Below are 14,369 nucleotides of genomic sequence, written 5' to 3' on the forward strand. Positions count from 1 at the left end.
AGCTGCGTCCCCTGCCTCCCCACTCCCACTTCTCCCACTTTCCTCAGCGTTTCTCCAGACTCACAAATTCTCCCATCTCTAAAGCTGGACTTGGAGGTATGAGTCATGTAAGACCCCTGCCAGGGGCCTCTCCAGTACCTCTGCTGCTCTAGGGGCGGGACCGAAGCTCTCACCTTCTCCCTCTGCTGCTTCCAGCCCCTGGACCAGCAGGTGGGAGGGATGGAACGACAGGCCCACGTGGGTTTCTGTTCCAGCCCTGCAAGGTGGAAGGTGAAACCAGCCTGAGGACTTTTGGGAGGCAAGGAGAAGCAAGGTTGGAGTTAAGTAACTGCACAAGGGAAACGCTTCCTCAAATGAGCCTTAACCAGACTCCCCTGACGGCAGGGAGGAGTGAGGATGGCTTGTGCGGCCCATTCCCACTGCTGGAGAAAAATAGATCAGAACGTCCCCTGGAGAACACAGAGAGAAAGGAGCATGGAGATGGGAGTTTAGGGCTGGGAACCTGTGGGGCTGGGGCCGGGACAGTTGTCTTCTAATGCCGGGGTGGAGATGGCTGTCTGCTGTGACCTCAAAACAGACCCAGAGTGAGCTTTGTCCCCTTTCCTGAGCCCTTAGGTGAAATTTTCCTAGAGGCCTGTATTAGTCAGCCAAAGAGGTGCCGATGCAAAATACCAGAAATTGGTGGGTTTCTATAAAGGGTATTTAATTGGGGTAGAAACTTACAGTTACCAGGCCATGAAGCACACGTTACTTCCCTCACCAAAGTCTATTTCCACGCGTTGGAGCAAGATGACTACCGTCTGCGAGGGTTCAGGCTTCCTGGGTTCTTCCCTTATAGGGTCTTGCTTCTCTCTGGGTTCAGGGTTCCTCTCTTTCCAGGGCTTGTTTCTTCCTGAGCTCAGGTTTCTCTCTTCCTGGGGCTTGCTTCTCTTTCCTCTGTGTGCTTATTTCCCGGGACTGCAGCTTAAGGCTTCAGCATCAAACTCCAACATCAAAACTCCGACATCAAAAGCCCTCAACTCTGTCCTTTGCCATGCCTTTTATCTGTGAGTCCCCAACCACCAAAAAGTGGGGACTCAATGCCCTAATGATGTTACCCAATCAAAGCCCTAATCATAACTAAATCAGGCCCAGGTACAGACCAGATTACAAACATAATCCAGTATCTATTTTTGGAATTCATAACTATGTCAAACTACAGGGCCAGTGGGACTTAGGAACAGGGTCTCAGCCTGCAGCAACTGCTGCTCTATCCCTTGTTCTCAGCGCAGGTCCCCAGAGCAGGGACTCTGCCCATGCCCTCTGGGAGAGGCAGTAGTTCTCTGGGTCTGCTGGATGAGGGATGGAGGCAGAGTCACCCCAGCACCCTGAGAAGCTTCTAGGACGACGACTGCTCCTGACCTCAAGGTCCCCTGGCCATGGGCCTCCACACCCACATCCCACCCAGCTCAGTGCCTGCATCTCCTGGCAACCCCCTTCTGCAGGAAACCAGTTGACATGTCTCTCTTAGCTTGCCAAAGGGCTGCCAACGTGAAATACCAGAAATGGGTTGACTTTCATAATGGAAATTTCATTTGGATTAAAAGCTTACACTTCTGAGGCTGTGAAATATCCAAATCAAGGCACCATCAGAGATGCTTTCTGACCAAAGTCAGCTCTGGTGACCCTGGCCTCTTGTCCCGTGGTGATCAGGCACATAGCAGGGCTGATCTCCTCAGCCTCAAGATGCTCCCTGGGCCCAGCCCCCACGGGCCTCTTCCTGTGCCTCTGTGCTCTGCTGATTCCAGACTCCAGGACCTCTCTCAGCCTCTCAGGGCTTTCTGTCTTTCTGCAGCTGCAGGTGAACCTGCAGTCCTCTCTCTCACATGGCCAAGGGCAAACTGTCAGAGCTCCCTTTTCCCTGTGTGTCTTATCCTCTGTGTCTCCTTTATATAAGGCCCAGAAAGAGGGCAGAAAACCAACCTGTGTCACACCTCACTGACATAGGCCATACCCACAAAAATGGATTAGTTCAAAAATATCATCTTTTTCTTTTTTGGATTCATAAAACAACTTCAGACTGTCATAATGCCTAAGGCCACCGTCAACTACCACCAGAAGAAGACCCACATGATGAGCGCCGTGGACCGGAGCTTCACGGACCAGAGCACGCTGCAGGAGGACGAGCAGCTGGGCCTGTCCTGCATGGACGCCCACGGCTACAGCCCCCGGGGTGAGTGCCCACCCTCCTGCCCCTTCCTCATGGCCTGGGGTCATGGCCCCAGATCCCTGAGCCAACAAACCAAATCTCTCTGGGGCCTCCCTTCCCCTTCTTTAAAACTCCTAACCAAAAATTTAAGCCCTTATTGAGATCCTGCTTTGTACCAGTACTGGCACTGAAAATACAGAGAAGGCATAGCCATTACCATTTTATTAGAGGAGTTTCATGATACTTGAGAACTTAGACACTTACTCAGACAAAGAGGTATGAAAGGAGTGGGAAACAATTAGCCTTTGACTGAGTAGTGCCCTGTTCCCACTTAACAAATTTTAAAAGTAAGACCCAGAAGGATCAAACTATTTCCAAGTGATTGAACTGCATCTCAGAGCAAAGCCCAAGAACAGGAATATTAAAATATCCAGCCTCCAACAAGGTAATATTCACAGTGTCTAACATCCAATCAAAAATTATCAGACATAAAAGAAGCAGGAAATATGAACCTGGAGAAGAAATCATTCAATCAAAACTGACCCAGGCTGCAAACCATGGTCAAACCATGGTGTGCAGGAGACAGGAAGGGATTCTCAGTGCCTTCTGTCTACTTTTCCTCCTCACATTCCACTGGTTCACACTCCACCTCTATGCTTTCTACTCAAAGAATAGTGGGCTGATTCCTGTGGTTTATTTCTGTAAGCCATGTTAATTTTGGCACTTCTTCAATATGCAAGTTTTTTAAAAGGGATTCATCAAGCCCACATAGCATTCAGATCTCGGTCTGTAATACCATTCTCCAATAAAAGGAAACAGGGCTCCTCGAGAAAATTCTGATTTTAGGATCTGGGAAAAAATATATACAAGATGAATCTGAAGCATATTTTAGTGCCAGAAAGTAAGGAAGTCCTAAAGCACACTATTACAGACATACACACAATAAAACACACATATACACAATGAATAGGTATGTCAAAGGGACATAGGAGCCAACTGAAAAAGTACCCAATGGTCCAAGTTGGGACAATATGAGCAATAGAATGAACAGAATAGCATCATACTACAACGTCAAGTATAAAATAAATATTTATGAGTTCATAACCATATAAACAAATAACTGAATTAATTAATAAATGGGGGAGAAGAGACAAATCTCCCATGCAGAAGAATTCCAAGTGATTTATGTAGGTACTCAGTCCTGAAGAAGATGGAGCTTAACTCCCCACTCATTAAGTATGGGCTGCACAGAGTAACATCCTTACAAGGAGTACAAGATGAAAAGGGGGACAAGAAGTAACTTTATAGTGGAGAAACCTGACAAACACTCTCTTAGCCAGGTGATCAAGGTCAACATTATCAGAGAAAAGTTATGGTGATAGTACGTACCCTTGAGATGATCTCATGAGAATGGCAATTTATCTCTGTGGTCTTCTACCCCCAAAATCTTAGCCCCTCTATAAGCATGAGAAAAATGAAGTTAGGCCCCACTACTCACACCATATGAAAAAAATTAAGTCAAAATGGATCAAAGACCGAAACTAAGAGCTAAGCTATAAAACGCTTAGAATAAAACATAGGTGTAAGTCTTTGTGACCTTGGATTAGGCAACAATTTTTTAGATATGACAATTAAATCACAAGCAACCAAAGAAAAAATGGATAAATCAGTCTTCATCAAAATTTAAAATTTTGTGCTTCGAAGGACAACATCAAGAAAGTGAAAAGACAAGCCATAAAATGGAAGAAAATACTTGCAAATCATATATCCCATAAGCATCTAGGATCCAGAATATAAAAAGAATTCTTCCACTCAACAATTATTTGTCACTAGGAAATGCAGATAAAAACTACAAAGAGACACCACCACACACCCACTAGAATGGCATAGATGTGGAGATACTGAAACCCTCATGTATTGCTGGTAGAAATGGAAAATAGTGCAGCCTCTTTGGAAAACAATTTGACAGTTTCTTAAAAAGTTAAACAAAGAGTTGTCACATGACCCAGGAATTCTGCATCTATGCATATACCCAAGAAAATTAAAACCACATATGGTGGAGTAGGTATAACTCAGTAGCTGAGTGCCTGCTTTACATGTACAAGGTCCCAGGTTCAATTCCTGATACTCCTGAAAAAAATATATATTCATACAAAAACTGTGTAGATGAATATTCATATCAGCATTATTCTTAATAGTCTAAAAGTGGAAACAACCCAAATGTCCATCAACTGATGAATAAACAAAAATGGAGTATTAGTCAGCCACAAAAGGGAATAAAGTACTGATACATGCTACCGCATAGATGAACATGAAAACATTATGCAAAATGAAAGAAACCAGTCACAAAAGGCCACATATCGTATGATTCCGCTTATATGAAATGTCCAAAATAGGCAAATCCATAGGAATAGAAAATAGATTAGTGGTTGCCAATGGCTAGGGAGGAGAGAATGGGGAGTGATTGCTAATGGGTACACCATTTTTTTCTGGTGTGATAAAATGTTCTGGAATTAGAAAGTAGTGATGATTGCACAATATTGTAAATATACTAAAAGCCTGAATGGTACACTTTAAAATCATGAACTTTCTAGCATGTGTATTATGTATTATATCTCAATTTTCAAAATCCCAAGCGAGGGACATTCCACAAAATATCTGACGAGTTATCCTCAAAACTGTCAAGGTTTTGTCAAAGTCTCAAAAACTGTCACAGGGAAGCAGATGTGGCTCAACTGATAGGGCTTCTGCCTACCATAGGAGAGGACCCAGGTTCGATCGCTGGGGCCGCCTAGTGAAAAAAAAAGAGAAAGAAAAAGAGAAAGTATGCCTGCGAAGTGTGAGCCAGTACCCACATGTTGCACCAAGTGCCCATGTGAGTGCCCGTGCAGCAGGCCAAGTGCCTGCATGGCAAGCCGAGTGCCCACACAAGTGAGTTACGCAGCAAGACGATGACGCAACAAAAGAGAGACTAAGGGGAGCATCACAGTGAAACACAGTGGAAACCAAGAACTGAGGTGGCACAATTGACAGGGAACCTCTCTCCTCATCAGAGGTTCCCAGGATCAAATCCCTCTGAATCCTAGAGGAGAAAAAACGAGAAGAGAAGACAAAAAGAGAAATAGATACATAAGATCACACAGCAATGGACACCGCAAAAAAACAGTAGGGTGGGGGAGGGGGAGGGGATGGAAAGGGAGGGGGAGGGGAAGTAAAAAAAAACTGTCACAGCCAAGAGAAGCCTAAAGAGACAAGATGACTAAATGTGATGTGATCTCCTATATGGGATCCTGAAACAGATAAAGGACATTAGGTAAAAACTAAGGCAATCTGTATAAATTGCAGACTTTAGTACATAATAAAGTATCAATATTAGTTCACTACTTGTGACAAATGTACCCTATTAATGTTAGATGTTAATAATACAGGAAACTGAGCATGGGGTGTATGGGAACTCTTTGTACTATATTTGTAACTTTTCTATAAATCTAAATCTATTCTAAAATAAAAAGGCTATTTATAACAGGCTTTCTGTGTGTGGATGGACTTATCATTCCAGGCATGTCGTGGCAGGCTGGTGTGAGGGAGCTGCTGGGAATTTTCTGAGCTATTGGAACTCGACCCCCGCTGGCTCTCAAGCACTGCCACCCATCCTGAGCTGGTGCTGGTGGATTCCACTGTAACGGTTTGCCAGACAAATGCCTGTTGCTTTCGTCACCACAAATACTCCTTTTTCAGGGAGAGGGAAATTGGGACTGTGGACAACAGGGCCCCACAGCCCGACAGCCTGGGTGTGAGCCCTAATGTTGCACTTCCTTGCAGGGGAGCCCGGAAAGCCCACCCTGGACTCAGGGTGCACAGGGCTGAGGGTGACATCATCACGTGTCGTCCTGTCCCTGGCCGTCAGCCACACTGACAGATCATCTTGTGCTGTCCTTGAACTCAGCCAGGAAGCAGCACAGACGTGGCTCTGGCCTGACATGATCCTGACCAGGTGCATTTGCTCATCCTCAGCCACTCAAGCTTGTCCACTGCCCACCTTCAAAGCCGCTGGGGGCTGCCAGCCCTGGAATGAGCTGGTCGGTTCCCCGCCACCCTCTCCCGCTTCCTCCTCCCCCTGGAGAGCTCTTGATGGAGTTGCCAGCACGGTTTCCATAAACAAGAGGAACTCTTTGTCTCACCAAGCCCCAATTTTGGAGGTCCTGAGAATTCTTTAAGCAGGAGGAAATCCTCTCTCTTACAGTCCGAGCACATGTTTTGGATAGATTTTGCAGCTGCCCCCTTAAAATTGTCTCCCCAATGTTGCCTTTCAAGTACTTGTCCAAATTCTTGGACCAAGGAAGATTAAAGATGGGTCATGCTCCACTCTTGTCAGCTCCTTTTTTCCTCTGAAAAGCTGCCCCAGCTTTCTGGGACTCAAGGGATGCCTGATTTTACAGCATGTTCTAATAATAATAACTGCAGTTATGGGATTTGCCACGGGTCAGACGCCGGACTGGATACTTTATCTGCATCATCTCCTTTAATATCCACAGTACCTCTTTTGGATCATAATGGTTTTATCCTCATTTGGCATCTGTGAAAAGGGCTGGTAACATCCCCAAGGACACAGAGCCAGCAGAGGTCAGAGCTGAGATTCATGTGTGAATCCAGAGCCCTTGTCTTCTCACCACGTTAAGCTGTTGTTGTGTGGAACAAACAGAAAAACTCTCCTTGATAAAAGAAGCGCGGCGACTGCGGCGGCTTCCATCGCCCTCGCGCAGAGTCACGGCACGTCAGTGTGCTGGAAGCCCTGACTGTCTTACAGGGAACAGACCTGCTTAATTTTGCTTCAAGAAAACTTCCAAATTCTTTTTAAAAACTGAACACTTATTCTTACTGTGTAATTTGCAACTGGGCTTTCACTTGATCATCTTAGGTCACGAGTGTTTCGGGGAACACACTTTAAGAAACACTACATTTGGCAACTTCCTTCTTTCCGAGACTTGGGGATGCTTCTGGTCATGATGACATAACAGGTGGGCTTCCCTTCCGCTGTAAGCAGCGATAAACACCAGACCAAATATGTGCAACTCCTGGTTTCAGTTGTTGGACAGCAGGCAGCTCAGTACTGTGATCCCTAAGGAGAAAAGCAAGGCAAGGCGAGTCCTAAGAGGGCAGTGAGTGTGTCCCAAGGGGTTGGACAGGGCGGGGCTGTTGGCGCATCCTCGGGACCTGATCATGGGCCCAGGATGGGGGGGTGCCTCTGAGGATGCTGACCGGAGCCCCCGGGAGCGGGGCGGGCCTGGTGGGGAGGGGGTCGTCTTCCCGGGAGTGTGTGGGGAGACTGCGAACCTCTCCACCCGCCCCCCTCGGCTGAGGCCTCGGCACAGGCTGACAATGGAAATGCTTGCGCAGAGAAACGCCTCTAATCAGGTGGCTCGTGTTCTTCTGCAGAGGAGGTGGTGGCAGCGGCTAATTTCGGGACTTGTTTGAATGGGGGTAATTGCGGGGAGTTGCCAGTGTTCTGGGTTGTTCCCTTGAGGGAGGGAGCAGGGGGCGCCCATCGCGGGCTCTGCTGAGCACTGCCCCCTGCTGGCAGTGCGGTGACGCCCCAGCGGGGTGGCGCCCCTCAGGCTGGCAGAGCAAGGGTGGGGAGAGGCTGTCACAGGATCCCAGAGGTCAGGTGACCCGATGCTCCTTCACAGATGGGAAACAGATGCAGAGGGCAAGGGACGGGTCCAGGGGCACGCGCTGGGCCAGGCTGCTCGGCCCCAGCCAACAGTCCGGCCGTCCCCCACATTGGCCGTGCCGCCTTCCCTGCCTCGGCCCCCAGAGTGCATCAGGGGTCCCCAGGCTGGGGCAAATGTGCGTCAGGACCCTTCTTCTCTCTGCCTGTAGGAGACCAGCGCAGCGGTGGGGTCACCGAGGCCAGCAGCCTCCTGGGGGGCTCTCCGCGGCGGCCGTGTGGCCGGAAGGGCTCCCCGTACCACACGGGGCAGCTGCACCCTGCGGTGCGCGTGGCCGACCTGCTGCAGCACATCAACCAGATGAAGACCGAGGGCTACGGCTTCAAGCAGGAGTACGAGGTGCCGGCCAGTCCCCCCAGGACCTCCTGCCACAGTCCACCCGGTTCCTCTCACCGTGGGTCCTGACCCTGGTCTGACTTCAGCCCAACCCTGATCATCAGCCTATATCCCCTTTTTGTCTTGACCCTGACCCTCAACCTAATCCCAGACTGACCTGGACGCTCATCCTATCACTGAGTTGAGCTTGATTTTGAATCTCATTCCCGTCTTCATGGGGACATTGACCATGACCCTTATTCTAACCCTAATCTGACCCAAACATTACTTTCTGACTTTTTCCTTGGATTTCATCCTAACACTTATCTGAATTTTGACCCTTGTCCTAAACCTCTCTTCCTCTCATTCCCCTGAACTTTGACCTTCTTCCTAACCCCATCACTTCCCACTCCCACCCCACTTCGGGTTTTAGACCCTGGTCTCTTGCTGATTAAATTCACTGTCACTTTCCCTCCAGGCCCAACATTGGCCCCAGACCCATCCTTCACTGTGGCTCAGACGCTGAACCTGCTCTATCCCAGCTGCGGACCCAACCACTGCTTTACTTCCTTGCGAGCTTTTTTTTTTTTTTTTGCTTTAAATGAAATCTTTTTGAAGTATATCATTCACACATGAACAAACATAAACAATAAATGTATAGTAAAAGTTGTGAACTTAGAAAACAAACATGCATATTATCATACAAGGCTCCCATACATCACCTCACCACACCTTGCATTGTTGTGAAACATTTGTTACAAACTATGAAAGAGCATCGTAAAAATATTACTATTGATGGAGTTGGACTCAGATATGACCTCTCTACACATGCCTCTTCTATCACTTTTACTGAATCTGTGGTTGGTGCTGGGGTTGCTATATACCCAGGAGACTTCAGTCTCTGAACTGGTCATGTGCCAACTGGGCCCTGAACCTCAGCAGAGTTGCAGCTCCTACTCTCTGGTTTGTTGGACTTGCACAGGTCGGCTAACAGGGAGGTGAAGGTGGTCAACCACCACAACAGGGAATGGAGAGTGCCTACCACTCCAAGCAGGAGAATCGTATCCATCAACCATGTGGCATCTAAGCCCCCTCTCAATTTAGAGGTGGAGAGGACATCACCGACCCAGGGTCCACAGGATGGAGGAATAAAATATGGATTAGAGTGAACTTACTGGTATTCTACTATAGAACTATTGTAATTAGTAATGGAAGAAATTGTAGCATTGAGCCAGAGAAGGTGGCCACAGTAGTTGCTGAGGGCAAGGAGGGGGAAGTAGAGATGAAATAAGGGGACATTTTTGGGACTTGGAGTTGTCCTAAATGATATTGCAGGGACGGACACTGGACAATATATATTCTTCCATAACCCACTGAATGTACTGGGGGAGAGTGTAAACGACAATGTAAACTATAATCCATGCAGTGCAGCAGAGCTCCAAAATGTATTCACTAAATGTAATGAATGGGCCACAATAAGGAAAGAGGTTGTTGATGTGGGAGGAGTGGGGCAGTGAGAAGTGGGGTATGTGGGAACCTCTTATATTTTTTAATGTAACATTTTTTGTGATTTCCATATCTTTTTTAAAAAAGACAATTTATTATTTAAAAAATAAATAAAAGAAAAAAGTATTACTACTAACTATAGCCTGTATCTTACATTTGGTGTACTTTTCCCTCAACCCACCCAATTATTAACACTGTATTAGTATAATACATTTGTTATAGTTCATGAAAGAACATTCTCATATTTGTCCTGTTAACCACAGTCCATCTTCCACCATTGCACTCCCTGCGATATACAGCCCATGCTTTGTACAATCCATTCAAAGTGTACACTCAGTGGCTCTCACTGTCATCATTGAGTTGTGCTATCATCTCAGTCAATTTTAGAACGTTTCCATTACTTCAAAAAGCAAAAGCCCATAGTCCCTTATACCCCCCTATAGTTGTCTCTTGAAATTGATATAATATTTTCTTTGCCATTGCTGCAAAAATATTATAATTTTACTGTTAACTATCATCCATAAGTTACATTCATTGTAATTTTCCTGTCTATCACCATATTCTTAACACTTTTTAAAGAAGAACATTCTTATATTTATACTTTTAACCACAATCTTCACCCACCACTGAAATCACTGTTACACATACCCTATATTAGTCTCTAATTTCCTTTCAATTGATATTTTCGTCCACAGACTATCCCTTTCCGCCACACCTTGTGGAGCTTCTTGGAGACTGGGAGGCCATGAAGAAAGACTAGCTCAAGGCAGCGGGCAGGAGCCCATGCCGGCCTCTCAGTCTTGTGAAAGGGCCTGGAGCCTGGCGGAATGGGCGGTAGAGGATCAGAGAGGGACAGAGCAGGGACCTCTCCCCAGCTGACACTAACCTTAACCTAGATACTATACCCTCACCTCACAGCAGTCTAGATACACTGAGGTTTGCATCCCCACCCCCCACTCACTAGGCATGTGACCTGGGGCTGTCACCCCACCCCTCTCAGACCCCAGAGGGCTCTTATGGGGATAAAATAGAAGACATGGATGTGAAGCATGGATTAGCTACTCAGTGAATGACAGCTGCTACCCTTATTGTTACCGTCGTTATTTGCCACCTGCTGGACTAAACATTAGTCCATGCTAGGAAGGGTCAAGTATGGCTGTACTTCTACTTCTGCACTACCATGCCGTTGGCCTCCACCTCAGCGCATCACCCCTGCCTCAATCTTGAGCTTGCTCTGCCCTTCTCAGACCCCCTAGTGCCCTGGCTGGAAGTCTCCAGGTCCCCGTTCCCTCCCCCTTCCTCATATTACCCACCGTCCCCCGCTCCAGTAAGAACACATCATCCGCAAGGCAAGCCTGTGCAGAGGGGCCACCATCCCTCTGCTAAAGAGAGTTGCGAGGCTCATGCACATGCGTGTATAAGTGTCTGCACACAACAGTATATGCCTGTGTATTCTTCATGTGTATGAATGTGAGTCATGTACATTCAAGGGTTTTGCATGTGTGTACATGTATGCATGTGTGGGGCCCTGTTGTGTTATGTGCATGGTATGTGTGTGTGAGGGAGTATGTGTGGACATGTGTTGTGTGCTTTGTGTATGGTGGGTGTCTATGTACATGTGTTTGTGGGTTCTCTGTGCTGTGGGCCAAGTAGGAAGGCCCTGCCTGGGGAAAAACTTGCACTACCAGGAAGGGCTTCCAGACAGAAGAGGAGGAGGAATTAAAAGTGCAGGCTCTGAAGTCAGATAAATCTGGGTTCAAATCCTAATTTGCCCTATGAGACCTTCAGCCACTTATACTACCTCTCCAAGCCTCTTCATGCTCATAAAATGAAGCTAGCAGCATTTTATCCTCACAACAGCCCCGTGGCATAAGCATGCGATTATCCCATTTTGCCGATGAGAAAAGCTGAGGCTGAGAGATAGAGTGGCTTGCCTAGAGCTACCCCTGAGCCAGGAGGCAGCACGCCGCCCGAGGGCTGCACCGGGCCGGGTGACCTCGCAGGGCTGCCTGCCGCCTGCCCTGTGTCCATCTCCCTCCCAGCGTGACCTTGGCCAGGGCTCGTTCTAGGCCTTGACTTCTCCATCCACAGGACAAAGCTAAGAGCTGCCGCTGTGCCCCACTCGTGAGGCTGAGGAGCCCACCAGCCTCACGCCACATGGACACTGAACTCGGTCACGCCACCGCTGGACGTGGAGGAGCGCAGCATCGCCCTGCTGCCCCGCAGCCACGACAGAACCGCAGCATGGACGTCCTGCTGCCTGGCCACTGCCTGCCCCTCCTCATCTCCACCCACAGGGACCCCAACAGCTACATCAACGTGGCCCTGACTGACGTGAGGATCCCCCTTCCAGCCCCGTCCTGGGGACTGAGAGAGCAGGGCTGAGGGTGATCCCCTCCCCAACAGAGACCTGCCAGTCGGGGCTCCCGGGGCAGCCCCCTCGGAATGCCCACCAACACAGGGAACTGGAAAGGGGCTGTGAGGCCCTCCCGGCCCTGAGAGTCGCTGAGCTGGGCGGCTCGTGCCAGGGAAGCCCTGCCTCCTCCTGGGGTCCCTTGGCTCCCCAAGCCCAGCCACAAGGCTCCTGTTGGCCCAGAAACCAGGGGCCCTGATTCTCAGATGACAGCGACGTGCCTGGGGTCAGCTGAGGTCTGTTTGGGGTGGTCACGTCTGCAGGGAGCCCCGTCGGGCACCCAGGCGTGGGCTCTGGAGCCTGGCTGGGCTTGACGTTGAGAAGCTGCCGGGCAGGCCGCCTCTAAGTCCTCTGGGGAGGGGAGGCTGGTGGACCCGAAAGGGGCCCTCTCATTTCTCTCCCCTGCCCCTTGCAAAGGGTAAGTCAAGGTTGTGTCAGGGTCCAAATCAGGGCAAAACCAGAAGAACCTAGACAAGGGCCAAGGGCCCGGGAGCCTGTGCCAGCCCCTGGGGTCAGAAGACAGGCAGGGGTGGGGACCAGGAGATGGGTTTTGTAGGAGAAGAACAACAGGAGAGGGAGGGGCATGGCACGGAATGGGGCAAGGCAGGACCTCAGGGTGAGGCTTGGGGCTGGAGCACCCAGAGCTGGGCCCACCTGGTAGCACAGGGCCAGGGAGGGGGAGCAGTCAGTGCCATCACTGGTCTAGGGCCCAGGGCTGGGGTCTCGGTGATAAACAGGTAAGTGTGGGAAGGAGTGTCAGGAGCTGATCAGTGAAGAAGAGCCAGCAGCAGGGGAAGGGTTAACGGGACTCCTGTTTAACAGCTTCAGGACCCTGGGCAAGTCAGCGCCCTCTCCAGGCCTGGGTTTCTTGCCTGTAAAACTGGGAAGACCCTGTTAGGATCACATGAGACCGTGATTGTTAAAGGCCTGCAGGCCAGAAGGACTCAGTTTACACCCACAGCAGAGAGGGGCTCCAAAGAGACACTGCTGGGGAGGAGAGTCCAGCTGCCCAAGCCAGCCCATTCCCAGCCCCAGGCTTCCTCGCGGGGTGGAGCGGAAGAGGAATGGGTTAGGGTGAATCCCGATCCCTCCTGGCTCTGCCACAGACTTGCTATGTGACCTTGGGCAGGACACCTCTTCCTGACCCTTGATTTCTTTATATGAAACTGGTCTGGTAGGCTCTCTGGCTCTTGGCTGTAGTGATTCTAGTCACACACTGGCTGACTCTGTGCCTCAGTTTCTCCATTGGCCAGGGGCTATGACTCCACAATCCAACATCGTTTCATCTGAATTAGGATGAGTTGGGCGGTTATGACCTTCCAGCCTTCCCGTTGACAACATCCCTTTGCAGCAGGTGACAGTTCTAGCGTGCTCCTTGGACAGGGCTCTCCTGAGGATTTCGGGGAGACTACGGGGAAGCTGCAGTCGGCCTCCCAGGAGCCTTAGTCCACGCAAGGAGGAGAGAGACCCATGGCATCCTCAGCAGTAACTCCACTGGGGAGGGGGCTCTTCAGGTTTGCAGGTGACAGGGTCTTGGAGGAAGAGCGGGCGTGATGGAGCAGAGTGCGGAAGAAATCCCTGCGGGCCAGAGCTGCGGATTGAGGCTCACGCTGTGGGATTTAATATGCAAAAGTGAATTAAACATGTGGTGCAAAATAAATCACAGCTCAGATTCAGAGGAGGGAGACAGGCCTTGAGATGGGAGTTGACAGGGAGCTCGGTGTGAACCCACGGGTGATGCGGCTCTCCCGTCGTCTTCGCTTCACTCCTCCACCAACCCACGGTCCATTTCTTTCCCAACCAAGGCGTCTCCCACAAGAAGGAGTGCCCCCAAGCCTGGTTAGCTCAGTAATAACCGCGGTGACGAGGGCCACGCCAGCTGTGGAGGGCTTAATCTGCACTAGAACTCACATACCTCTACCCTCACAAGTGTGCAAGATTGTACTGGCACAGTTTTACTCAAGAGGAAACTGAGGCTCATAAAAGCGGAGTAACACCAAGCCAGTAAGGGGTTCAACCCGTTAGAGTGAGAGAGCCTTAGATAAGAAGGAAACTCAGACGCCTGCTCATCTAAACCACCACTCCCATTTATGAGATGGGAAACTGAGGCCCAGAAGGGGAAGGGACTTGCTTAAGGCCATAGGTGAAATCCAGGTCTCCTGAATTCCAGCTTCACTCTCTTTCTGCTTCAAAAAGTCTTTCTGCTTGTGTCAGTTAT

At 49.3% G+C, this 14,369-nt stretch overlaps 1 protein-coding gene across 1 annotated transcript; it reads left to right on the plus strand.

The window, feature by feature from the left end:
• Positions 1 to 2,067: 2,067 nt before the first annotated feature.
• On the plus strand, positions 2,068 to 12,123 carry LOC101428124 (receptor-type tyrosine-protein phosphatase U-like). Its single transcript, XM_004473047.5, has 3 exons — positions 2,068 to 2,212; positions 8,069 to 8,256; positions 11,965 to 12,123. The coding sequence occupies exons 1-3, from the start codon at positions 2,068 to 2,070 to the stop codon at positions 12,121 to 12,123; spliced, it is 492 nt and encodes a 163-aa protein (XP_004473104.4).
• Positions 12,124 to 14,369: the final 2,246 nt, after the last annotated feature.

This window comes from Dasypus novemcinctus, chromosome 9, assembly GCF_030445035.2.
Source record: "Dasypus novemcinctus isolate mDasNov1 chromosome 9, mDasNov1.1.hap2, whole genome shotgun sequence".
NCBI lineage: Eukaryota > Metazoa > Chordata > Mammalia > Cingulata > Dasypodidae > Dasypus > Dasypus novemcinctus.

Excerpts from the sequence above, each read along its gene's own strand:
- LOC101428124 (XM_004473047.5), top strand. The coding sequence starts at position 2,068 with ATGCCTAAGGCCACCGTCAACTACCACCAGAAGAAGACCCACATGATG. Across the intron at positions 2,213-8,068 it reads CCACGGCTACAGCCCCCGGG|GAGACCAGCGCAGCGGTGGG; the intron begins GTGAGTGCCCAC and ends CTCTGCCTGTAG. Across the intron at positions 8,257-11,964 it reads GCTTCAAGCAGGAGTACGAG|CCACGACAGAACCGCAGCAT; the intron begins GTGCCGGCCAGT and ends GCTGCCCCGCAG.